The sequence below is a fragment of the Vanessa cardui genome, chromosome 12 (genome assembly GCF_905220365.1).
Source record: "Vanessa cardui chromosome 12, ilVanCard2.1, whole genome shotgun sequence".
Lineage (NCBI taxonomy): Eukaryota > Metazoa > Arthropoda > Insecta > Lepidoptera > Nymphalidae > Vanessa > Vanessa cardui.
The window spans coordinates 7,285,985-7,313,528 of NC_061134.1; the positions used below are offsets into that span (position 1 = coordinate 7,285,985).

General features: G+C 32.1%; 1 protein-coding gene across 1 annotated transcript; it reads left to right on the forward strand.

Annotated features, from left to right (window-relative positions):
• The first annotated feature begins 15,591 nt into the window (after positions 1 to 15,591).
• On the forward strand, positions 15,592 to 25,816 carry LOC124534435 (UDP-glycosyltransferase UGT5-like). Its single transcript, XM_047110310.1, has 5 exons — positions 15,592 to 15,781; positions 16,306 to 16,543; positions 21,839 to 22,437; positions 23,156 to 23,378; positions 23,895 to 25,816. The coding sequence occupies exons 1-5, from the start codon at positions 15,779 to 15,781 to the stop codon at positions 24,404 to 24,406; spliced, it is 1,575 nt and encodes a 524-aa protein (XP_046966266.1). The 5' UTR covers positions 15,592 to 15,778; the 3' UTR covers positions 24,407 to 25,816.
• The last annotated feature ends 1,728 nt before the right edge of the window (positions 25,817 to 27,544 follow it).

A 27,544-nucleotide genomic window follows, 5' to 3' on the forward strand; every position in this document is an offset into this window, starting at 1 on the left:
CCATTCAAAAGTACTTACAACAACCTACTTGGATAAAGAAAACCATTCTATTTATTTTATGAATCTAGTATAATTTAAATTAAATTCTTAAATATACATAATTAAATACACCCTGTAAGATGGAGAAAAGTATCTAATATTGAAATACCCATTAATGTTATTTATATGTATAAAATATAGCACGTTAGAAAGTAAAATTAAATTAATAAACAGTCTGTATATTTCCCATTGCAGGGACAATAAACTCCCTGACAAGACTTGTCAGGGAGTTTATCATAAAGATAAGGTATAGTGTCACAGGTGCAGTTCAATTCGTGATAAATGCAGGTTTTCTAACACATTCCTTTAAGGAAGGTTATTTGAGGATTAATTTTTTTAATAATTATCCTGTAAAAACAAGATTCATTTGCCGAAAATGTTTAATTTAAAATATCGCTGTGATTGCAGCGTAGTTTGAAGTACCTGTATGACTTCACCTAGGTCAGATTTTCTCGACAACTTCGAGAGTTTCCTTTCAAAGTATTTCTCCGACACCGCCATCGACACCGCTAATAAACCGCTTAATACTGGATCAAAGATGTTATGTTACTTGCGTCTTAATTTCATTGGCTTCGCTCATCCTTCAAATCGGAATATAACAATCGAAATTATAATTTCTAATGTACCTACATATACTGTACATATAAAAAGGTCTCAAAGATTAAACCATTTAAGTATATATAACAACAACAGTCTGTAAATTTCCCACTGCTGGGTTAAAGGCCCAATTTATGGTTATGCAAAAGTAACAATCAAGTTTGTTAGAACCTCATAATCATTATGAACTATGAAATATAAATAATATGGAGACGCGAACTCTTGATAGTTATACTTCATATCTCTTTAGACTTTACAACAGCCTGTAAATTCCCACTGCTGGGCTAAAGGCCTCCTCTTCCTTTGAGGAGTAGGTTGGAACATATTCCACCACGCTGTTCCCATGCGGGTTGGTGGAATACAAATGTGACAGAATTTCTATGAAATTAGGCACATGCAGGTTTCCTCACGATGTTTTCCTTCACCGCGGAACACGAGATGAATTATAAACACAAATTAAGCTCATGAATATTCAGCGGCACTTGCCTGGGTTTGAACCCGCAATCATCAGTTAAGATCCACGCGTTCTAACCACTGGGCCATATATTAGCATATTTTTAGCACAAAACATACAATCATAGAACGACATGCGCTCATTACAGTCAAGGTTAAAATCTAGGAATAATCATTTTGCTGATATACGATTACTGAATGGACTTAATTGTACTTATTTAAAGTTCATTTCCGTTAAAAAAAAACAAATTACCTTTGATCTCGTCTATTATAATGAGAATGAAAAATCTTAACGATGACAGTTCTCAGACTATTAAGATTCATAATTACAGATCATTACAGTAAATGTCGTACTGTAAGTAATGTTTACCAATGGCACATCATCTAATAACTAGACACATAGGTAAATACATTAATTACATTGTTTTTTTTAAATACCATGTTATGCGGAGGAATGAGGACCGTATTGTGAGGAAGGTGGAAGGAAGGAGCATGGACCTGGATGTAGAAGAAGGGGACGATCAAAGAAACGATGGATGGATTGTGTCAAAGACGATTTGGCTGGAAATTATGTTACTCGTGAGATGACGTCAGAGAGAAGCATAGAAGAAGACATGCTGCCCCAAAATTAAATCTGGATAAGGGCGAGAGGATTGTGATGGATTACTGATACATATATTACAAATGCTATCTGACAAGAAAGGTTTTGACTATGTCATATGCTGGATCTTACTAATGCCCATACGATGTTCTTCCTGAACACGGATCAGCTTAATTTCTGGGATTCGTTATGGTAACAGACCGGGTAGCTTCTATTTTGAAGTGCTCCACTCGGGTTGAACAAGTGCACTGTCTTTATTCTATGACGTCTAGAGGTGAATTCAATGTCTCGAAGATGTATATAAAAACAAATTATCCTACTTTAATTTTGCTTATTTTAGAGGCATTTTCTTTGGACAAAAACTAACTGGAGTCTTATCGATTTTATAGTGACATTTTGTTGCTTATTCTTCAGGATCTTAATATGGTTTTTTAGTTTTATAGTTGAGTTCGTGTGTATCATAATTATGCAATTGTATGTAAACACCAGAGACCACCCATGACGGCGAAACTTGCAGTCGTATAAACTAGCTACAAGATAAACAACACCTTCGTGATCTTTTAGGGTTTCCATATGGCTTTTCATTTGTGACGTAGTTGAAGTCTATGTCATAATATGCACCATTGTATTGAATACATACTCGTATGTAAAAGTATGAACTGATGAGTGGGTGGTACCTACCCAGACGGGCTTGCACAAAGCCCTATCACCAAGTAATGCGTAATCAATACTTCTAAATAATAAGAGCTAGTGTTTATTACATTTCATCTGTGTATTAGTATAATTTATTAATTATGGTAAAGTAAAAAAAGCTGTATAAATATTTCGATATTTTTTCCCGATATTGCTAACTTTTTTATGGATCACATTAAAGATAATAATCAATAGTTACATAACAAAACGAGAAAAGGTATAGGTAAGTACTGTACTGTATTGTCATTGTCTATTAGATACAGAATAATGCAGTAGGTTGATTAGATTAGAACGCTGAACTTTACGCATGTCACAGATAAGCAATATCATTTAGATAAACTGTTTTTGTTCGTCTCTTTGGTTTGTGAAAAAAACTCATAAAGAACTGTCTGTGTTGTTCTGTATATATTCTGTTTATATTTATATTCATACAATCTATATAAGATAACACCTATTACCTGTTTGTATTTTTTACTGTAACTATTACTAACATGTCAGTAGATTAACTTTATGTAAGAGTAGCTAGACCTTAGACTAGCTACTAGCTTCGTCCGCATAGTAATAAAGTTATGTTTGTTACTATGCGTATATTTATTTTTAAAAATAAGGCAAATTTTAGATATCGAAAAATTATGTTTACGAGATACCCAAGCGGGTTTGCACAAAGATTTGCCGAGTTTGAGTTTGTTTTAGATTAACTAATGGCCATTTTCAACCGACTTCCAAAAGGAGGAGGTTATCAATTCGTCTGTATTTTTTTTTTTTTTTATGTTTGTTACCTCATAACTTTTCACTGGGTGGACCGATTTTGATAATTTTTTTTTTGTTTGAAAGATAGTGCTTCCCGTGGGGTCCCATTTTTTTTATTTTTTTTTCCGATGATGGTATCCATGTGAAAACGAATAAGTCTTAAATTTGCGTTATGTATATGCGCGACAAATAGGTGAATAACTGAAAATCACGTTAACCAATTTTGATAATTCTTTTTTATTATAAAATATATACTTCAAGGGTAATTTGGTGAAAGTTTGGTAAAGTTCTGAGCACAGGATCCATGTCAAAGTAACGGAACGGAAGGGAACGGAACAATTCTGAGGAGCACGTTAGCGATACTCGGTCGAATCTTTTATTTATAGGTTATTTGGATATTTGAGTCACCTTGTAACATTCCCCTTACCCTTCACCCTTCAACATATTTTTTAGAGTCTTCCTAAGTTAAATGAAATGAAAAATATTAGACTACTTAAAAGTCGATTAACGATTATATCATGTAGTTATAATTATTGGTATATTTGGAGCCGGTGTCAGCCACGGTGCCCTTGCCCCAACAATCAAAAGAAAGAAGCGAGCCCCTTGATTGATCCAGTATATTATTGTGTAAAAGGTAATTTGTAAAAAACATATTTGTTAAAGTATTCTCGTATTGTTTTTTGATAGATATACTGTAGGGTTTTATTGGCTGACACCGACTCCAAATATAACAATAATTATAACTACATGATATAATCGTTAATCGACTTTTAAGTAGTCTAATATTTTTCATTTCATTTAACTTAGGAAGACTCTAAAAAATATGTTGAATACGCAATTATTTTTATTACTTTTTCGTGCATATTCATTTGTTTTAAAATAGTGTTTTGTTTGAAGTCGGTTTTTCTTTTTGTTAAAATTTTATTTATTTTTTGATTTTAAGTGAAGCTGATGTTGACTAACTAATTTTTTTTAATATGGATAGATTAAGCGTTCCGTTTATATGAGTCAGAAACTACTTCGAGGACAATTTCAAAGGAAACTTGCGAATAAAGCAAAAATAGACTTTCGAAAATGCGGATTTAATACGTCACGCGGCGTAAACTACAAGGATCCCTCGAAGGAGCTGTAATCGAACTCAGCAAAAAAACTTTGAAAAAGACCAACTATATTTCGAACATCATATGACATCACATCACATACACAAAATTTGATTAAAGATAGTAAGAAATTCTGCCCCATATCGCACCCTAACTGCGAGCCGTATAGGAGTTCCATCACTACATAGTATAAAACAAAGTCGCTTTCTCTGTCCCTATATCTTTAAATCTACGCAACGGATTTTGATGCGGTTTTTTTTTTTAAAGATAGTGTGATTCAAGGGGAAGGTTTTTGTATATAATACATGAACAATATAGTAAAGAAACACTGATAATTTTAGAAGTTTGCGATGTGATGTCGTAAATAAACAAATTCTGTAGTATATTTAGTATTGCACCCGTGCGAAGCCGGGGTGGGTAGCTAGTTGATTATAATATTCGACTATGATAATTACATAAACATAACCACATTACGGAAGGTGACTCAAATATCCAAATAACCTATAAATAAAAGATTCGACCGAGTATCGCTAACGTGCTCCTCAGAATTGTTCCGTTCCCTTCCGTTCCGTCACTTTGTCATGGATCCTGTGCTCAGAACCTTACCAAACTTTCACCTAATTACCCTTGAAGTATATATTTTATAATAAAAAAAGAATTATCAAAATTGGTTAACGTGATTTTCAGTTATTCACCTATTTGTCGCGCATATACATAACGCAAATTTAAGACTTATGTCGTTTTCACATGGATACCATCATCGGAAAAAAAAATAAAAAAAATGGGACCCCACGGGAAGCACTACCTTTCAAACAAAAAAAAATTATCAAAATCGGTCCACCCAGTGAAAAGTTATGAGGTAACAAACATAAAAAAAAAAAAAAAAAATACAGACGAATTGATAACCTCCTCCTTTTGGAAGTCGGTTGAAAATCAAAAAATAAATAAAATTTTAACAAAAAGAAAAACCGACTTCAAACAAAACACTATTTTAAAACAAATGAATATGCACGAAAAAGTAATAAAAATAATTGCGTATTCAACATATTTTTTAGAGTCTTCCTAAGTTTTTTTTTTTTTTTCTCTTTATTTTAAGGAGCTTGGTCCTTTCTTGGACTACGTCGCTCCATAGAGTACACAAAATTTTATAAATAATCTATATCAACTTAAGAGCTACTAAACATATTGTTAGATACACTGTTAGCCCGGAGACACTTTTTATATAACCGTAATAATGCCACAGCTTCATCTGATACAGGTCTGGCAAGGGCAATGTTACAACCGCCAATTCCTTGTATCATAGGATAACGGCCAACGATCTCCCGTCTTTCTGTTTCATTGCGAATACATTCAAGTAAAACATGATGTACATCTTCAGGTTTTTCGCAATCAGGGCAGTTAGGAGATGTAACTTTTCCCATCAAAAAACCGAATTTATTCAACGGGATGTGTCCAGAACGAAGTCGCAACAGATGAACAACGTCTTGTCGACTAAACGAGCAATTGCTAACCCAAGATGACAGAGGCTCCGATTGAATAGTTCGATACCAAATCCCTTTATCTCTAGAACGTAGGTCAAAGTATTCTTTCCAAAGAGATATGCATTTCTTTTTATATAAAATTATACCGTCACTAAAAGAAGGAGATAATTGCAAAAGACTGCCTTCATAAGCAGCTTGATTAGCCAGCTGATCAACTTTATCGTTTCCGCTTATGCCTATGTGGGACGGGACCCATTGGATTATAATAGTTTTTTTTAAAGAAATTAGATTTAAAATAATTTTAATTATTTCATAAGCTATAGATAGCCCTCGAAAAGTCGAGGTGCATCTAGCTAGATGTTGAAGCGCGCTCTTTGAATCTGTCAAAATCACACATTTATCAAAATTAATAGAACTAATATAAAATAGCGCTTCAACGATGGCTAACAATTCCAAATGCATTATGGAAACCTTAGCTTCAACTTTAAATTTTGCTTCGATATTCATATGCGGATCAAAAAAAGCTGCACCTGAACCATCAGTATTCTTAGAAGCGTCCGTATAAATTTGGTGAAATCCACAGAATTTACTATTTAAGTATTTGGTACAAATTTGTTTTAAGTTATAAGAATTGTACTGACCTTTTGCTTTTTGCATATCATCAATATTCATATACAAGACTTCACTAAGATCTATTCTACTAACCCACAAATCTAAACTATACATTTCTAATTTATCACATGTCTGTATTGAAATGTCTCTCAAGTCATTTTGGACCAATGCGAGCAAAGGAATATTTCTCCTTTTCCAAAAATTTGACGAACAGCGCGACAAGAGTGTTTCTAAAAGGTTAATCATATCTGATTTACTGGATAAGGATTTAGATTTTAACCAGAACTTGCCTGCTAAGAATCTCCTACGTATACTTAAAGGTTGTAGGTTTAGTTCTGTTTCCATTACATGGATGGGAGTACTTTTTAAGAAGCCTCCTATTACTCGCATAGCTAAATTTTGTACCCTATCTAGTTTAATTGTATGAGAGTTGCAACTATCAGAGTATAGAAAACAACCATAATCCAAACGACTCCTAATAAGGGAAATATATAAGAGTCGTAAATGTCGCGGATGAATACCCCATCCTGACCCCGCCAACACTTTAAATATATTAATGAATTTTAATGTTTTTTCTCTCACCTCACTTATATGTTTACTCCATCTCAACGAACTATCCAACCATATACCTAAATATTTAATGCTAACTTCTGTACTTAGAATATGGTCCTTAATTTTAATAACAGCAGGGAATCTATTTGGTCCTTTTTTAAAAACGCAAACCTTGCTTTTAGTTGTAGAAATTTCTAAACCTAAATCAAAAAACAGGGCATATAATTTATTCAAAGCTTGTTGCACGAATTCAACACTTACATTTATTTTTTTATTAGTAGAATATAAGACAAAATCATCAGCGTACTGTAACACACTAATATTATTGTTGTGGATCTGGCTGCATATATCATAGGTTGCAATATTGAATAACAGAGGAGATAGGGAATCTCCCTGGGCTAGACCTCGACCAGTATTTCGCGAAATAGAATAATGACCTAATTTTATATTTAAATTTCTTTCTTTTAAAAATTCCCATAAATAGTTACAAATCTTAGCACCAACGCCTAAATAGTCTAACTTATGTAAAAGGGCACAAATATCTAAATTATTATAAGCATTATCAATATCGATAAAGCACCCTACTGTTGTCTCATTTTTAGTAAATCCTGTCTGTATATGCGTTACAAGCTTACCTAACCCATCCAAACAAGAATTGGATCTTCTAAAACCTATAGAATTTTTTGAAAATACATTGTTTCTTTCAATAAACCATTCTATACGCTTATTAAGTATAGAATGAAAGGTCTTGCAGATACATGAGATAAGAGAAATCGGCCTTAATGATGAAATGTTAGACGTATTTCGATCAGGCTTAGGAATAGGAACGATCCCGATTGAACGCCATTGCAAAGGTACATAGCCAGTTGAGAAGATTAAATTAAATAAATCTGCCAGCCATTGCTTAGCAACAAATGGCAAATTGTAGATCATAGAATATGAGATATTATCACAACCTGGGGCTGTATCTTTAGATTTTATCGATTTATTAAGTTCATGAATGGTAATAGGAATTTCCAGTATAGTATTAGAGAATCTAAAATAAGGCTTTGCAGGAGAAACGTAGTCGGGACATAACGTATGTAACAATACATTAGCTTTATCGGGATCTATGTATTTGCGAGAATATTTATATCCTTTTAACCAACTCATACGATGCCACATATCACTTGAAGATGTAGCTTCATCAATCGATGAGTAGAAATTACGAAAGGATTTAGATTGTTCATGGCGGATGTTTCTCTGAGCTTCACTTACCATTTTGTCTAAATTTGTTAAATTATTTGGAGTAGGATTACGTCTAAAGGTACCTAATGCCAAACGCCTTTTAGCTACGGAATGTGACAAGTTTGGAGTCCAAAATTCTCTTGGTCTAAAATTTATTTCTGGATTATAACAAATTTTAATAAAGGGTATATGAAATTCAGCTGCTTTATTGACATTATCAACAAATAAATTATAAGCTAACTGAGGGTCATCTGGCAAGTCCAAGTCTAAAAATGCTTCTTCGAGAAATGAACGATACCCCAGTTAGCTAGTTTAAAATTCCTTTTTTTATGTGTATAAAAATTAGAGACATATAACGTAGATAACTTTATAACTAAATGATCACTACTCAGAGATTCATTCAAGGTTGACCACTTAAATCTCAATGCCACGTCAGGAGAGATCAATGAGACATCTGGCGAAGACTCGCGTAGTCGACCATCTACCATTTGAAAGCGCGTGAAAGAACCGTCGTTAAGCAAAACAAAATTACTATCAGAAATAGCATCAAATATTTGGGATCCCCTATTATCAGTCCTGTTGGACCACACAGTATGATGTCCATTTAGATCTCCGAGTATAATTGTTTTGCTCACGGCTAAAGAAAAAATTTTATCCCAATCACGTTTTGTGGTTCTTATATCAGATGGACAATAAACGCAAATTATGTTTTCTAATTTGTTACAATTAACTACTTTGACGTGCATTATCTCTATACCAGAATTAATAGTATCTACATTACACATATACGATTGCAAAGATTTGTGGGTTAGTATGGCTACCCCGCCATAAGCCTCGTTCCTATCGCAGCGAAATATATTGTAGTCTTTTACCTTAATATGTTTATCTTCACTAAGCCAGGTCTCGCATACAGCTGCAATATGAACTTTTTCTTGGATTAGCAACTGCTCGAATGATTTAAGCTTTGGCCGTAAACTACGCGCATTCCATTGGATTAAATTCAAATTAATTTCTTTGCGAGTATACAGATCCATATTAAGTAAACCAATGAATCATATCTTTAATAACGGGTAATTTGGTAACGACATCCTGAAATACATCTATGATCCACTGAATAAAACATTTAAATCCTCTCTGTATCTTGTCCGTCCATGAGTCATCATTCTTAGTACTTAAAACAGTTTTAAGCTTTTCAAGAAGACCTATTAAATGTCCTTGCAGGTTCGGCATACGACGTCTCTCACTAGAATCTTCGTCAATATTATTTACCTTATTTCTTAGAGAATGACTGCTATCTTCTGATTCAAACACCGATTCTGAACATTCCATTTCTTTATCCTGACTATCAACGCGCAATAATATTTTGTTCTTCTTCCTTTTGGAGATTTCATGTAGCTGTTTATTGTTTTTTTCTTCTACCATTACAGTTGTTTCAAGGGTATTGTTTTCTAAGATTTGTGATGTTGTAGAAGGTACAGAATTAGAGGTTGTTTTTTCTTTGCGTAATCTTGCCTGGTTGTTCCTAATGACTTGAAGAACGGGGGAAGGAGGAACGTATAAAGTTAATGCTTTTTTATAAGAACAGTTAAATTCAGACATCAGTTGGCGTATTTTTTTCTCCTTAATGTAAACTGGACAAGACTTAGACAAGCTTATGTGATCACCACTACAGTTACAGCATTTAAAAGTGGAGCGGTCACAGTTAGCGTAATTATCGCCACATTTAGGGCATTTTATTCTAATTGAAGGGCACATTCGAACAAGATGTCCAAACCGCCAGCACCTGGAACACTGAGTAACAGGGAAAACAAATGGTTCCACGCGGATGCGCAATTGATGCAGGTATATATGAGGGGGAAGTCTAGATCCGACAAAACCAATTCTAACCTTTTCACTGGGGACCCAGGAACCATCTTCTGCTCTGCGATTTAGACGTTTTACGGAAATTATTGGCTCATCAGATGATATGTTTTCAAGTAGTTCTTCGGTTGAAATTTCAAGTTCAATGTCTTGTACCATGCCATACGACACGCCCACTTCCCAAGTTTTTTGAATTCTCCAGCCTAACTTCTTAAATTCTTCATTTTTAATCAACTTCTCCGCGTTTATATCCTTCTCAAAGTCGACTAAAATTTTAAATGGGTTTACGTATTTAACTCTCGTAATGCCTTCGATTTCATTTGCTCTTAAAAGTTTGGCGAATGCAAATTGTTTAGGTAACTTATCTGTATATGTTATACAAACTTGAGATTTCACGTCAGTATGATTTCTAGACTGAATTGTTTGACTCCTCTTCGTACCTCTAGATACTGTATGCCATTCTCCCTCACTATCCTCATTTTCCTCCCTTAACCTTTTCCTCTGCGTATCTCCTCCCACTTCTAGCTTCGAATAAACTTCACAATATTGCATTGTTTCGTCCTCACAACAAGCGCCCGCCTCATTCATTATCGAGCCGGTCCGCTATGTACCTAGTAACGCGCGTATGCGCCCGGCGGCCGCTCGGCCGTTCGTCCGATAACAAAATTCAATAGACGACACGTGTAGTTCACAGTGAATACGACACCGTACTGGTCTTCCTAAGTTAAATGAAATGAAAAATATTAGACTACTTAAAAGTCGATTAACGATTATATCATGTAGTTATAATTATTGTTATATTTGGAGTCGGTGTCAGCCAATAAAACCCTACAGTATATCTATCAAAAAACAATACGAGAATACTTTAACAAATATGTTTTTTACAAATTACCTTTTACACAATAATATACTGGATCAATCAAGGGGCTCGTATCGCTTCTTTCTTTTGATTGTTGGGGCAAGGGCACCGTGGCTGACACCGGCTCCAAATATACCAATAACTATAACTACATGATATAATCGTTAATCGACTTTTAAGTAGTCTAATATTTTTCATTTCATTTAACTTAGGAAGACTCTAAAAAATATGTTGAATACGCAATTATTTTTATTACTTTTTCGTGCATATTCATTTGTTTTAAAATAGTGTTTTGTTTGAAGTCGGTTTTTCTTTTTGTTAAAATTTTATTTATTTTGTAATATTATAAATATTTATAGGTATAAAAACATACAATTTAGTCAGCGAAAATGCATTAAGCGTTTCATTTTGTGACTTGTTTCACAAATACGATAATTTCATGTTAAACTTTTAATAGTACTGAAATCATAACATATGGCCTACATTACTCCTACAATAATGTTTGTTCTAACTTAAGTTTTTAATATTATATAAGTTTTTAATATTATTTAAGGGTGTATTACTTTTTATTTAATTTAACAGTGCTGTAAATGCCTGTAGTGGTGTATCACACTGCACTGGTCCGTGTACTTTTATTACATAAATGTTATTTTGAATATGCCGATGGTGTTTCAAATAAATAAATAAAACCTTTATGGTAAAATAATAATTACGATCAGTTCAGTATTATCAATCTTTTTCGATTAGATCTAATCGAATGTTTCCAATTTGTACTATACTACACAAACTGCATTTTCCCAGTATAAAACCTAGTACTAGTACAGACATGTAATCTATCTCCGTGCCAAATTTCATTTTGATCCGTTTAGCGGTTCTAGCGTGACTGAGTAACAAGCATCCATCTATGCAAACGTTCGCATTTATAATAGTTGTAAATTTAAATAAACGGCTGACTGATATCAGTCATTTTTTAAATAGTTTGCACATTGCGCGAACTCCAAATAATTCGGGTAAATTAAGCGAATTATTATGATGATCTGATGTTGATTTTGTTGTATTAGTATCTTTTCCTCACGTCAAATTCAAATTAATTATTCAGTTTAATGTATTACACTCGTTTATTACGGTTCTAAAGGTAAGGAGAATCAACAAAAGAAATTGCCGGGATTTTTCCTGTGTTTTCTAATCTTTATATATTATTTTTATTTCAATAATTTTGGATGATCGTTACATTCCCAAGATGTGTTATTTTCTTAGAAGTCATTAGAAGTACGTAAGTTTAATGTTTTTGCAATTGAGAACTTTTTCTAACATTTAGTTGTGTCCCCTTGCAAAATCGTTTCAGCAGGAGATGGATATGAAATAAAAAATGTTACTATGATAAAATCGTTCTGAAATAATGTGACACGTATTAGACGTATAAAACTATTATATATTACGCAATGTAGCATGACTAAAATATACGGCTACATCTTTTTATAGTATATAATAATAAATATATATAAATACTTATATATAATAATAGTTATAATTGTAAGCCTCATGGTCAACTGATACCTAATACCTAACCACTCTCCCCCCCCCTTCCGCCACATGCGAAGTCGCAGCCGGATGCTAGAATGTCATTATTAAATAATACATTTTAAATATTTTTTTTAAGCTTTTACCCTTAATTGACAATATTTCAAATATTTTTTTTTCAAGCAATTTTCGATGTGTTGATGATTAATTCTTATAATGCTGTAGATTGACCAACGAATATCCTTAAATCTTTTTGTTAGTATAGTGTCTGCCAATAATAATTAATTTTGACATAAAAACCCACCCGAGGTAAAAACCACGGTTCTTTTTTTAAAAAAAAAAAAACTAAATTATACAGTCAATCATTGGCTTCATGTGTAAGTTAATAGATTTATTTAGTAAATAATTATGATTGAAGATCTAATTGTTTCTTATGAGGTAAAAATTATTTATGATATTTACATTGATTGGTGATTGGTTAATTTAAGAATTGATTTGTAACATCTTCAACATGATTGATTTTGTTATCCAATCAGCGCATCCGTCAAGGTCATTATGTTAATATCAGCTAGTCAACGATCTTTAAGCGACGCTCTTAGATAAGTAGTTTCTTTCATTGATTCTAAAAATAGCTCAGATTAAAAACATCTTCCGCATATGCCATTAACCAGTTCTTTGCAATCGTCCTAGAATTTTTGCAATGATTAAACTTGTTCGATTATTCTTCTAATTATTCCTACGACGAAATATTATCTATTTGTCATTGTGTCATTGTTTATTTAGTGTATAAAATAAAGAAAGAAAAAAAATATATAAAAGATGTTTCGAAATAACATTAAACTTCTTTAATCGTGGGAAGAAATGTCAAATATTTAAACGCATTGTCATGTTGAAAAGTTTTTAGTTACCATAACAATATTTGGACTTCAATCATTATGTTTTGTTAAATTCCTTATCAAAAATAAATATACTATATTTCTTTCTTATATGTTAAAGCAGTTTTTCCATAGAAACAATAATTTAACCTACATTTAAAAAACAATATCTTCATATTAATTGTATCATAGTTTACTTACTAGGACAGATGCCGAGATTAAATATATGTATAAGACGAACTTGTACTCTCAAGTAATTCGATTTTGCTTCGTTCGTTCCATCCATTCATACCCGGTTCAAAATCAAACTCCATTTCCATTTTCCATTCGTCATAATCTTATCTATGTTTATAAAATACTTTTTCCCGGCTGATTCTCAACACACAACGAAAACTAGTCTACAAAGCAGATTTTTGGAAGAAAGATCCATTTTAAAACATAAACTTCCATTAAATATTTTTGGAAATTTCAACTTTAAGCAGAGAAATAGAAAGAGTGACTTCGTATGAACTTGAGATGTATAAAATCGGAGTTTTAAGATATAGGAAGACTAACTCAAAAGCTTTGAATTATTAAACATTCTGAATGTAACCGTATCTAGCGCGTGTCAGACAAACCACTGTTTTTGTTTCTCATGGAGGCTTTTTGGTAACTAACTGGTACGACACGGTACGTTTAAATAATTATGAAGGTTATCTAAATTAATATTATAAATGTGAAAGTAATTCTGTCTGTCTGTCGCTGTTTATGACCAAACCGATGAACCAACCAATTTTGTATGAAGCAAACTTGATCTCCAAGAAAGGATATATGGTACTATTTTTGCCTGCCACATGACAACCAACACCTTAAAACGTAAACAAAGCTGCGGGCGATTACTAGTTTTTAATATACACATAAAATATTGTAGTAATTGTACTAAGTTTATTAATTTAAGAAACAAAAACGTCCAACCGAAACGTTCAAGCTGAGTTCTACGCGTATTGGCAATGACTTGTCAATAACAGATCTGACCTTTAAGGCCAAAAATATTCCATAGGATATAAAGAAGTAAATGATTCAAAGATAACTCGACGCATTAATTATATAATATCATAATTAGATAATATTACATAAGATGTAATTATGATTACATTTTGATAATGAAAAGTGTTCCGTATTAAATTTCCAATTTATCTTTGTACCAGTGATAGATTGTTGAGTGCTTTGTCAGTCATCACATGTTCATCACACATCACAATCTACCAAGCAACAATGCTAAGTACTGTTGTAGTTGTGTTCCTGTATTAAAGGTGAGTGAGCTGGTGTAACTGCAGGCACAAGGGATAATAAATAATGTCTTAGTTTCCAAGGTTGAAGGCGCATTGATCTACAGGAATGAATGGTTTATATTTCATACAATGCTCATGTGATTCAGGTGGTCTATTTGTCAGCCTGAATACCTCATTAAAAAAAATGTTAATGTTCAGGCGAATTTATTTTATTTAGAGGTTAGATGAGATGTGATATATTAAATATTTTTGTGGTAAAATATAATTAAGTATTATTAATTTAAAAAAAAATAAGACTACCTGAAGTTAAGGTAAAATGTTTTTTCTAGATTCATTGCTAACAACGTTCATATATTGTTTTTGTTTGTATGTTTTTTGGTTTGTCTAGAGGTGAATAATATTCATACCAGGATGCTTATGGTTAGGTTTAAGAAGAAAATGACGTTTCGTTGTGGTTGCGTCCACCACAAAAAACGTCATTTTAATAAGTATTTTTAGATACATACCAATAGCGAATTTGATCGATTTACATATTTAAATGTTCGTTAGTATGAAGTAGCCAACTTCCAAATGATAATTGTAAACTAGTACGGTGTATATAGGCCAATAGGAAACCTGCGTTTTTTTCAATAATTATTATTAATTTTATTGTTATATTTATGATTACAAGTTGTTTTCATTAATACAATTATCGGTTTGCAGATCATCACATCTATTTGTAAGCCGTTTGAAGTTGCAGTCTGCATCAATTGATAAAAGTAATAAATTATTCTATCACGCGACGGATGTACTTGGTTTCGATTCAGGGTCATCACATAATGATACATGTTCAAGACGAGAGTAATATTCATGAACACATAATACTAATAAATTGACACTTTAAAAAAAAACAGGTTTATATATTACATATATAAAACCTCAGAGAATAATCGGAAAAATATTAAGGTATTAGTAAAGAAAAATTATGGAATAATAGAATAAGTTCTTTTTTTAAAATAATTTTATTTCTTTTTCTTTTTTTATATTTGTAGGCTGTCAATTGTTTTACGCAGCATTCCCCTTAATTGATCAGATAAGATGACTACTTCTAATAACTGCACGCAGATCACCGTACAAATCATTTACATTTCAAACTTCATGTTCTAGAGATGTGACGTATGCCTGGTTAGGAATATTTATTAGTGTATAAAGAGAACTGTGCCTCAATATAGTGTACGAAAGTATTATAGTTTGTGATAATTATAATAATTAATAGTGAGTAATAATAGTGTAAATAATACCGAGAAAATGGTAAGTAATTGTTTTAATTTAATAATAAAACTAGATTTGTGCATTATATTTTGTGTATTAAAAACTTTATTTTTTTGTACTCTTTAATATGTTATAAACAATACAAAATAGTATGTTTTTAAAGTGTTATATGTCGTTGTTACTAACGAATATTATTGATTGTAAGTATATTGATTAAATTTTTATTTATTTCTATAAATTTTCCACGAATTCAAATTATTACATTTCCTTGAATACACTCCTAAATTAATAAAATTATTTGTCGTTTTGCAATTAATAAACATTTTATTACATTATATTAATTCTCATGACACTTCACTAATTAACTATTCCTAGTTGCAGGAAATTAGTTAAAAAAAAATTTCATTTCAATGTATAGATATGTTTCAATAAATATATAACTTTTCATTGTTATTTTTATAAAATAATTACATAGCGTTGTATAAAAGTTATTTTTATAAAGATCTATTTACGTAAAGGATTTATGTGTTATGATTTTATAGAATAACTGTTTTCAATTTCAGAATGGGTCGTTGTTGTTATTGTTACTGCCTCTGTTAACAAACATTGTTGAGTCGGCAAATATTTTATATATTGTACCGTTTTCGTCGGTATCACATTATATACTGCTTCGTCCAATCGGTCTGGAATTAGCGCGGAGAGGACACAATGTCACTGTCATAACATCACAGAAGGAAAAAGATCCACCGACGAATTACCACGAGGTTCTAGTTGATGACAAAAAGATTTGGGATTTGTTGGGTGAGTGTAAAATTAAATATTTGTTAATAATCAACTGCAATTTATATCCAGTGGCGTAAATAGGGCGGTGCCACAGGGCGTAGATTTTCGGGGGCGTAAGAATAGACAGACTGGGCAAGTCTATTGTTTTTTCGTTTTGCTCTTGTTAAGATTCCGCTGAGCACCTAGTACTCGATTCCAATGCAAAAGTACTTACATGCTATTATTATTAAATCATACATCGCACTCGTTTTTTTGGCAGCGCACGAGCGTATTGTGTTTAGTGTTTATCATTAATGGGCAACGCATTTGCAGTAGTGAACCTGCGTTTATATTTTAGTGAGTGAGACAGTAAAATAGGCAAAGGGTCTGCTTAAATAGGGCGCAGTTATGGAAGCTCGCACAGGGCGCAGAAAAGGCTATTTACGGCACTATTTATATCAGCTAAATATCGTTCTGAATTATTGAATCCATTCCATTTCTATATATGATCAAAAATGAATTATCGGATGCAGCAAATACAGTTTGAAAAACAATGAAATTATAGGCTCCCGAAAGGGTTATGCGTTTTAATGTAGGGTAAAAATCTATTCACACGTCTGATTACTCCCGAGTATATGTTTGTATCACGACTGTTGCCAGGCCCATATTTTTTTTTAACTATATGGGGAAACTGGTAGTGTAATTTATTATTTTAATCTGCTTAGAACTGTATCTTTGTGATAAAAAGTGTGAATAGTAAAATCAAAACCATTATTTTACTTTACTTTTGTTATTCCGCCTTTTTGTACTGTATGGTTTTTTTCAGTTTATATGGAAATTAGAATGGAAAAGAATTGAAATAGTTTGGTATGTAAATCTCAACTGTAAACAATAAATTGTAAATCCTGTTAATAATAAATAAATAAATGCTACTATAAGATTAAATATTCTTTATATAGGGTACGTTGTTATTCCACGTATAGAACAAACTTAGTACGATTAAACCGATGTGTACATCTAGTTTTAAATTTCATGCATAGAAAACCATACTACCAATAATAATTCCTGTCAAATCAATACGTTATACAGCAAACCTATGCTCTACAGCTTTCTACTTGATAGTCTTGATACTCAATCAGGTCGAAATATTCTAAATATATACATAATTCATTTTTAACGAGGTGCACTTAATAAAGATTACATTTAAGATACCGCATAAGTGTATTCAGATCATCAAAACACTGTTTCACAATTTAATACACTTACCTAAAGTTAAACTGTCCAAGGGTAGCATTTGTACAGCATGACGCACGCTAAGTTTACAATATCTTCGTTTCATATTATATATTTAGGTTCTATAATGGAAGTTTGAATAATAATAAAATTTTTAATACGAAAGCGTAACAATAACTCATAAGCAACCTCCTTTGACGACCTACATGGTCGAGTGGTGTGTACACCGGTTTTCATGGGTACGCCACTCTGAGGTCCCGGGTTCAATTCCCGGCCGAGTCGATGTAGATTACCATTAGTTTTCTATGTTGTCTTGGGTCTGGGTGTTTGTGGTACCGTCGTTACTTCTGATTTCCATAACACAAGTGCTTCAGCTGCTTACATTGGGATCAGAGTAATTAATGTATGTGATGTTGTCTCATATTTATTTATTTATAAGCAAAAAGCAATAAAAATAAATGATTGTTTAAGATTTTTCCCAAAAATAGTGCCAAATCTATTATACGTAGGGTATAATAGATACCAGGATAGGACACCATTGATCAGAATCCTATATAGTCAAGTCAGCCTATATGCTGGCTACATGGAATTGTATAGAAAAAGGTTGGAATGTTTCCGTTTGCAATTTCATTACTAATAATTATATCGACTATTTGCGGAAAACAATTAAACTAATTTATCTTTTAACCTTATTTATGAGACGTATTGTAAAACTATAATTATTATATTATTTAATTTTTTTTTTTCTAGTGTAATTATAGGTCATGTCTCGTGACAATTATTTTAAAAGAGTTAACGTTTCCATTTATTAAATTAAATGTTTTTTGTAAAGATACTATATTTATCGTAAATACCTATAAAATAAAAGTATGTAAATATTAGTAAACTTCTTATAATGTTTTTTTTTTATGGAATAGGGTGGACGACGAGCATATGGGCCACCTGATGGTAAGTAAGTGGTCACCATCACCCATAGACAATGACGCTGTAAGAAATATTAACTATTCCTTACATCGTCAATGCGCCACCAACCTTGGGAACTAAGATGCTATGTCCCTTGTGCCTGTAGTTACACTGGCTCACTCACCCTTCAAACCGGAACACAACAATACTATGTACTGTTGTTTAGCGGGAGAACAGCTGATGTGTGGGTGGTACCTACCCAGGCGGGCTTGCACGACGCCCTACCAAGTAAAACAATAATTTAAAGTTCGACAACAGCAGTATCATACTTTATAACGTTGTTAAAAAGGGCGTTACATAATGGTCGATTTTGAGAAAATAAGTTTTTTTGAGTGAGTGAGTTGAGTGAGTTGAGTGATTCGTCATTGCCGAGCTTAAACTTTTAAAGTAAGGACCATTAAATTTGGAGAGTTGGATCGTTTTATTGAGTAGTTAAGGAAGCAATTTTGGAAATTCTACCCCTAAGGGTGTGAAATAAGGATTGAAAATTTGTCTGGTAATCTGCCATTTTAAGCTAGAAACAAAGTGATCAAAAACGAGTAAAAGTATCTGGATATTTTACCCTAAGGGGTAAAAAACAAACTAATGTTTTATACAAAGACGTATAAAATTAAAGTAATATTTTAAGTTAATTTAAAGCCGCAGGCAACAGGTAGTCTTGGATGTCTAGATAAGATACTGAACTTGATGGGTTTTAAGCGTGTTAATCGTCGTAAATTTACTAACAGTTTTAAACTAAAACTCTTCATAAGGATTTATCAACAAAGTAACAATGGCATAATTTGTGTAACCTTTTCCTAAATAAATAATTTGGGTTACTAGGTCACACCAAGTTTTTCTATTATATCTCTAACTAGTTATATCTCTTGAATACGTTTTGCGATCTGTCGAATTCACTTTTATAGCATTGAACTGCTGTCTTTTTAAAATATAATTAATTGTAACGCGTAGATAGATATGAGGGAGATTAAAAATTAAAATTCTAGAATACGAAAGAATAAGAAAGTAGTCGATAATTTGTTTAAGCAACCGCTTCCACAAAGTACTCGAAAACAAATACTCTTTTTTTAGGTACACTTAACTCAATGACTACTAATTTGCTGACGTTATTGCATGCTTTAAAAATATGTAACTATTACAGTGTTAGTCAAGGTTTCATAACAGTTTTCAACCTGCTTACTTGCCTTTTGAATTGATTAATTAGGTATGATAATTTTATTTTATTATTTATAAAAAAATGTATTTTCTTAGTAAAGATAGCAGAAAGTATCTGTTACTGTGCCCTTATGCTTTACCAGATCTTGTAACATCATCATCATCGTGAGAATCAGAAGACAAAAATTACAGTTTTACATTATATACATTTAAATTTATAAATCGTATGACGGTAGTCTGAATAAATTACACTTTCCCAAGATTACTACAATGATTACCTTATTTTATAAGCGTTTGGCTGCCTGATTTAACTACTTCGCTGCGTTGTATGTACCATTAAAATTAATTCGAACATAAATTAGCTATAGCTTAAACTAAAATATTGTTATTATGACTTTGACATTGTTTGAAATATTAACTATTCCTTACACAGCAATGTGAACCAACCTTGAGAACTAAGATATTATCTTCCTTGTGCGTGTGGCACTTACTGATTCAACGTTCAAACCGCAATATGTACCCTGTAAACTTCCTCTGAGGAAGAAGGCTAGGAACATATTCCACCACGCTGCTCCAATGCGTGTTGGTGGATTCACATGTGTCAAAATTTTGTTGAAATTAGTCATATGTAGGTTAACTGATGATGTTTTACTTTACCGCCGAGCACGAGATGAATTATAAACTCAAATTAAGCACATGAAAGTTCAGTGGTGTTTTTCTGGGTTTGAAGCCGCAATCATCGTATAATGTGTACGCGTTCTAACCACTGGGCCATCTCAATATATTTGACAGCGCAATGCTACAATACTCAGTACTGTTGCTAGGTGGTAGAATATAATTACGAGTAGGTACATAACTAACTCTCATTCATTATTCTAACAAACAGTTACTTACCATTGCTGTGTTCCTATGTAATTCCGAGTGAGGTTACTTAGTGGCAGGGCTTTGTGCAAAACGCAAAACAGTAGTAATCGTCAGTGTTATTTTGTTAATACTTAAAAGGTGTTTGAGCCAGTGGTACTAAGGACAGAAGGGACATAACATCTTATGTAGTTTCCAAGGTTGGTGACGTTGGTCGAAGTAAGGAATGATTTCTTACAGCCCCATTGTCTATGAATGGTGCTGTCTTATCATAAAAAAGTGTTAAAATGGCTATAAATACAGGGAAATCAAATCTCAACGCCTATGGATCGCTGTGCAGTGTGCATTTTTACAAAATAGCGTTTTAAAATGCATCATAGCAAAATACTCTTTTCACGTAGGCTTTTACAGACACTTATAATCATTATTTTACAGACCTGACGCTACCACCAGTTCGGAATGTAGATTATATCAAGACGAACAATTTGTTAACAAAGTGATGTCAGTTAAATATGTTTCAACCATATTATGCCTCTGGAATCGTAGAATGAAATGCTTATCAATTATATTGTGATTGTGGGGAGACATGTGACATGTTTAATTAAATATTAGTGAAGCCAATAATTCTCTGTCATTTAGCGTTAATTAACATTTACTGTTGTCGATGCAGATATAATTATAGCATGTGGTAACTGATGGTAAGGCTATGCACCTCTGATACCTGAAAAACCAATGTTTTCAGTGTGATCTCATTATTAAACTTCAAATTGGAAAAGAGTGTATTATGTTCAGTAGCAGAATCGTTAGTGGTATTAGCTGGTATATACAATAAATGTTGGTTGTTTTTTTTTTGTCAAAATATTCGCAGTAGCATCGCTAAGTTTGAAAGTTGCCATTGCTTAAACTACTAGGGTTTATGAGGATGAAGAAATTTATAGGGCATCTATTTTTATGACCACGCTTAGTCTTTATAATATATCTTGCCCATATTAGTACTTTTTTAAGTTTTATTCTTCGCAAAATTCAATTTATAGCTTCCGAAGTGTATTTATTTGTAGTAACTGTGGCTTAAATTATAAAATATCACATACCTACTAAACATTTTTTATATTATGTCCACAGGTACAGAGAGACCGAATGTATTTACCATGGTTAATATGTCAGCTGAAGATTTCCATAAATATATTCTATGGGCAGGCGGCTTAGCTTTTACAGAGTTAACGTTAAATTCAACTGACGTCAAAAAGTTTTTGAAAAAAGACAACAATTTTGATTTGGTGATTAGTGAACAATTTTACCAAGAGGCTCTGTACACCCTAGCTTACAAGTATAACACGCCACTAGTATTAGTTACGACTTTTGGTAATTGCATGAGGCATAATGTTGTAAATAGAAATCCTCTACAACTCGCTACTGTGACATCAGACTTCTTAGATGTCAAAGACCCGACGAGTTTTTGGGGAAGATTTAGGAATTTCTATTTTTCGGCTTACGATTATATCTGGTGGAGATTCTGGTATTTGAAGAAACAAGAGGACTTGGTTGTGAAATATTTGCCAGAAATAGCGAAAGATGTGCCGAGTTTGTACGCATTGCAGAAGAATGTGTCATTGATGCTGATCAATAGCCACTTCAGCTACGATACACCTTCAGCACTGCTACCCAATATAATTGAGATTGGAGGAGTTCATCTGTCGAACAGTAATGCAAGCTTGCCAGAGGTAACATAACACGCATATTTTTATAAGAACTTTATGAAACTAATGTATTCATCGATATTTTAATAATTCGCAGCTGTGATTTTATTTTGTAATCATCATTAAAAATTTGTATAGTTAAGAAAGGAGAGGACTCTTTGATCAAACCATACTCTTTGTAGGACAAATATTTTATCAAATAATTTAAATTATTAGATAAAGAGAGATCAAACGAATCAAACGAAATCAATTCAAGATCAAACGAAAACACTTAATCGACAGATTTTATCCCTGCTACCTCTGTCAGTTACCACAATCGAGAGTTCTCGTACGGTATTATATTATTATTGTATAGGTAGTATTATATACAGTTAATAGTTGGGCGTCACACCATAATGCACCTACTTACGAAAAACTAGCTTGATATTAATCAAGTGCAAAACTGACCAAAAATAAAATGTAATTCAAATAAAAACTGTATGCCTTATTGGAAAAATGAATACTTACTATTATATTTTTGATCTGATTCTGAGCATTGAATTTAAATAGTTTTATTATTGAATTATTTATTCGCAATATCTCTTTGGCGTACTGAGATAAATATTTTGTAATAATAAGCAATTATTTTCTGTAGGCACTTGAAAAACTTGTTCGTACTTAATTACACGTAGTTTTCTTTTATTTATTTACTTTAAACATACCTAAGTTTAACAAAATATAATCAAAAATATATTGTTTTAAGGATCTTCAAAAACTTTTGGATGAATCAAATAATGGAGTCGTTTACATAAATTTCGGGTCAAACGTTAGGAGTTCTGAGTTACCACAAGACAAGAAGGTAGCATTTCTAAATGTTTTTAGAAGACTGAAACAAACAATCTTATGGAAATGGGAGGACGACCAGCTGGATAATAAACCTAGTAATTTGGTTACGCGTAAATGGTTACCTCAAAAGGAAATTCTTGGTAAGTTCATCTGATATATACATTATTTTTTTTGATAGGCGAACATGCAAATGGGCAATCTATATTTATAGATATATAGATAGAATCTTCAACATATTCTTCAAACCGGAATACAAAAATACTAAGTATTACGGTTCAGCGGTAGAATATATAGGTGCAACCTACCCAGATAAAATTGCACAAAGTTCTAATTCAATTTTTGAATTAATTTACTTACTACTGTAGCTGAATATGCCGAATCAAATGCCGGGATTTGGATTTTTAAAGGACGTAATGTATTCTTAAGGGTTTAACACGTTGAAAAGAGATCCTATGACAATACGTTATTCATTACGTATATAACTATAACTAGAAATATCCAATTAATAAGTTATCTGAATAAAAATTAGTACATACTACCAACATACGTACATGTACCATGTATCTACTAACATAAACCATATATACCTAATTCGTATTAATCTTTAGATTTTAATCTGTTTAAAATTTGCTAATTAAAATGTAATTATATTTCAGCACATCGTAATATTAAAGTGTTTGTATCACACGGCGGCTTGATAGGAACTCAAGAAGCTATATTTAATGGAGTACCTCTCATAGGCGTTCCAATATATGCTGATCAGTTTAACAACTTGCTTCTCGTCGAAGAAGCTGGCTTCGGCAAAATTCTCCAATATCACGATATTAATGAAAAAACGTTATACGATTCTCTCAGCGAAATTTTAAATAATAATTCTTATATGGAAAAGGTTAAAGAAATATCTCAAGCATTTAAGGATAGACCGATGACCGCGTTGGATACAGCCATGTTCTGGATAGAATATATAATAAGAAATAAAGGAGCTGATTATATGAAGAATCCGGCAAGGAATATGAGCTGGGTCGCTTATACTATGATTGATGTGTATGCTTCGATATTGATATTTTTAATTATCGTTATCGTAATATCTGTTAAAGTGATAAGAGCTATTTTTAATGTTTTCTGTGTTAATAAAATCCAAGGAAAAAATAAAAAGAAGCGCTTGTAAAAATAGGGTAATTCTGCTGTTAGATGAATATTTCTTTTATTATTAAATAATTTTAGCTGAATTTTGTTTGGGTTTCTATGTTGAAAATAAAATTAGATAATGTAAGTTTGACTATTTATATATTTTAAAGTATTCAGATGGAATTCGTAGAACGACGATAAGAATTTTAAATAATTATCAAGGGTCATGAGCGCATTTGATCATGGGAATTTATATATGCATAGTAGCTGCCATTACGTTTTTAGACCTTGCAGAGAACCTAAACAGTACATGTTAAGTGTTGTATGTACGTCCATAATTAAAGTATTGTGTAGGCCGAGGCTTTATTTGGTACAGGTTATTGCTTTACATTATACATTTATTGATTTTTAAATAGTCTTTTTGGTACAGCTCCACAAATTTGTCTGATGTGAGGGTAATCGTGTAGCAGTTTTGGTTCGTCAGTGAATAAACGAAGCGTTGACACTTTGCATATCGTGGAACAGTACACATATAATTAAACAAACATTTGCCGTAAGCATTGCTGTTTGAACAGCCATACGTCTGCGCTGTGTAAGTAGAGTCTCAGCTATAAGCTAACATATGCATTCAAATGTTGAGATTGTTTCGTTTGATTTTAATGATGATATTTTTTTCTGTTTCAATTTTCGTTTGTTTTATTCAAATTTGTACGTCTATGAAATCTACATGCTCTAGAATGTTCGTACGAGTAAATTGATTATAACATGGTACAGTTTTGTAGTTTACTAATGAATCGTTTATGGAATTCCCTCTGTTTGAATAGAATATTTATTTAACAGTTTAGGTAATAAACTAAACAAGGCTAAAGTTCTTTTTTTTCGGTAATATAACGATTCAACTTCACGCTCGCTAAAATACTGAATAAAGTTTCATAAGAACTGCACGTGAACGTAAATACATCGGTACGTTACAAAACGAAACAATTACTTTTAAATATCACACTATTCTTAAATACGTCGAGTACTAATCAAAACCAATAAACCCATTATACTTTAATCTGAATTGTAATTGGTCGATAATACCCGATGACGCAATAGGCGACTAATGAGCGTTCAGTATTCAGTCGGTCTAGTAAATCTGACACAGATCAGCGTTTCATGGAAGTCTTACTTCCAAGACTTTCGGTTACAGTATTCCAATTGAATTCCAATGGATTGTGAATAATAGCAATTAACGGCTTTACTGATAAATGTAATTTATTGGTTCTAAAGTGGTTATAGTAGATACTGATTTGTTTATTTATATTCTTTATTTTCAAAATAAGAATAAACATAATCGTTTTATCAGTAACATACAGTATTAATACGTAAAGATGAAGTGTGTGCTTTAGAACTAATATCACTAGAAATATAGAAAGTTTGGTATATTAGTAGTAGGATTGGAAAATAGCTTGGAGGGAAACTGATTGTGCTATAATAATCTTTATTATTATTGACTTTTCGTTTTGTTTTTGATTAAAATATGTATCTGTGATTCATATTATCAATAAATACATTTTGTAGAATTTTCGTTTAATAATATGATACTCATATTTATTTGATATTAATAAAAAAAAATCAATCAAATTAATTAAAATAAAGTCTGTTTCTTTTCGTTTGAATGACTGATTTTAAACATAATATGACAAAAGTACTTTTTTTTCTAATCTAACGGAACAAGATGAACATAATCATAATCTTTGAATGATTTTATTGCTGAAGTAAAAGTTATTAAAACACTTTAAATGGGTTTTCTTCATTAATCGTCTCTATACTAATTCACAGCAGCAAGGAAGGTCCAACTTTCAACGAAATTAATGTTAAAACAAATTTCAATTGAACCCGTTACTCTCAACTTTATAATTTAATGTCAAACAATTCAGCGAAATTCGAACGGCGTTGCGTATTAAGAGAAATTTTGAAAACAGTTACATCATTAATTTTATTTATTATTGTTGTTAGTTTTTTTTAATTAATCGCAATTTACAATTAATAATTTTCACAGGGCCACTGTTTATGACAAATAACCACATACGGCAGCCTACCGATCTTACTGCCCTCTTATATTATATGTCAATAAATCTTTTTTGGGGCAAGGTATCCGTTTCTATAATAAAATTCCGCAGACATTTTTAACTTTGCCGTTTCGTAAATTCAAATCGTTTATAAAAAATACATTGCAAAAAACGGCGTATTACTCGTAAAAGAGTAACTACTGAGTTTCTTGCCGGTTCTTTTCAGTAGAATCTACTTTCCGAACCGGTGCTAGCTTCACCTAATTGTTAATTGACTATTCAAAAGTGCTTGTAAAAGCCCACTTGAATAAAGTTTAATTAGAGTTTTTTTTATGTCAAATTTCAACGGCAATGTAAGAAATATTCACAATAGCTTACATCGTTAATGCCTACTAACCTTGGCGCCAATTCAACTAACAAATTGACATTTTATCGCAATCGAATCGAAACATTATAGCCGTTCAATCATACAGCCCTATTGTACTAACGCAACGATCAAGTCGCGGTTCGCTCAAAGTTGGATTGGACGAATATAAACTGATATAAATAAGTAGAATTGATCCTCAGTTACGTTAAGGCTCAGTTTTATATTGGTAAGGTATTCGAAGTTGGATCTGAATTGTATAAGAAACGTATTATAACCGTTTCATGTTTGTAGAATTGCCCCATTCTAAAATGTCGTCACTTACGCCCAGCGATATAGTTGTTTTAGGACTAAGCACATGTCCGGTGTGGCTATTCTTACAGCCAGGGTAGATGCCTTCGAAGTCGTTAGCCATTTTTGCCATTAAAAAAAAATATTAATAAAAAACTAGAATTATTCGTATTCAGAATTTAATTGATCATATACATTCTAACTTAATGTAGGTAAAAAAACAACGTTATTTACCTACATTAAGATGTTCTTTTGGTTTTCTCAGTTAAAAGTGTAGTGAAGTATTTTTAGTAAGTTTTAGTGACTTAAGTCGGTAAATTCTGAGTTATTTCTTACGGAAAAAAAATTGACTAATGATAATTCCTTTTTACAGCCAACAGTTACCAGAGCCGTAGCTCGAGGCCTATTACCACGCTATAATCGATCATATTTTAATCTTTTACGAAAATAAACTCACAAGGGACGTAAA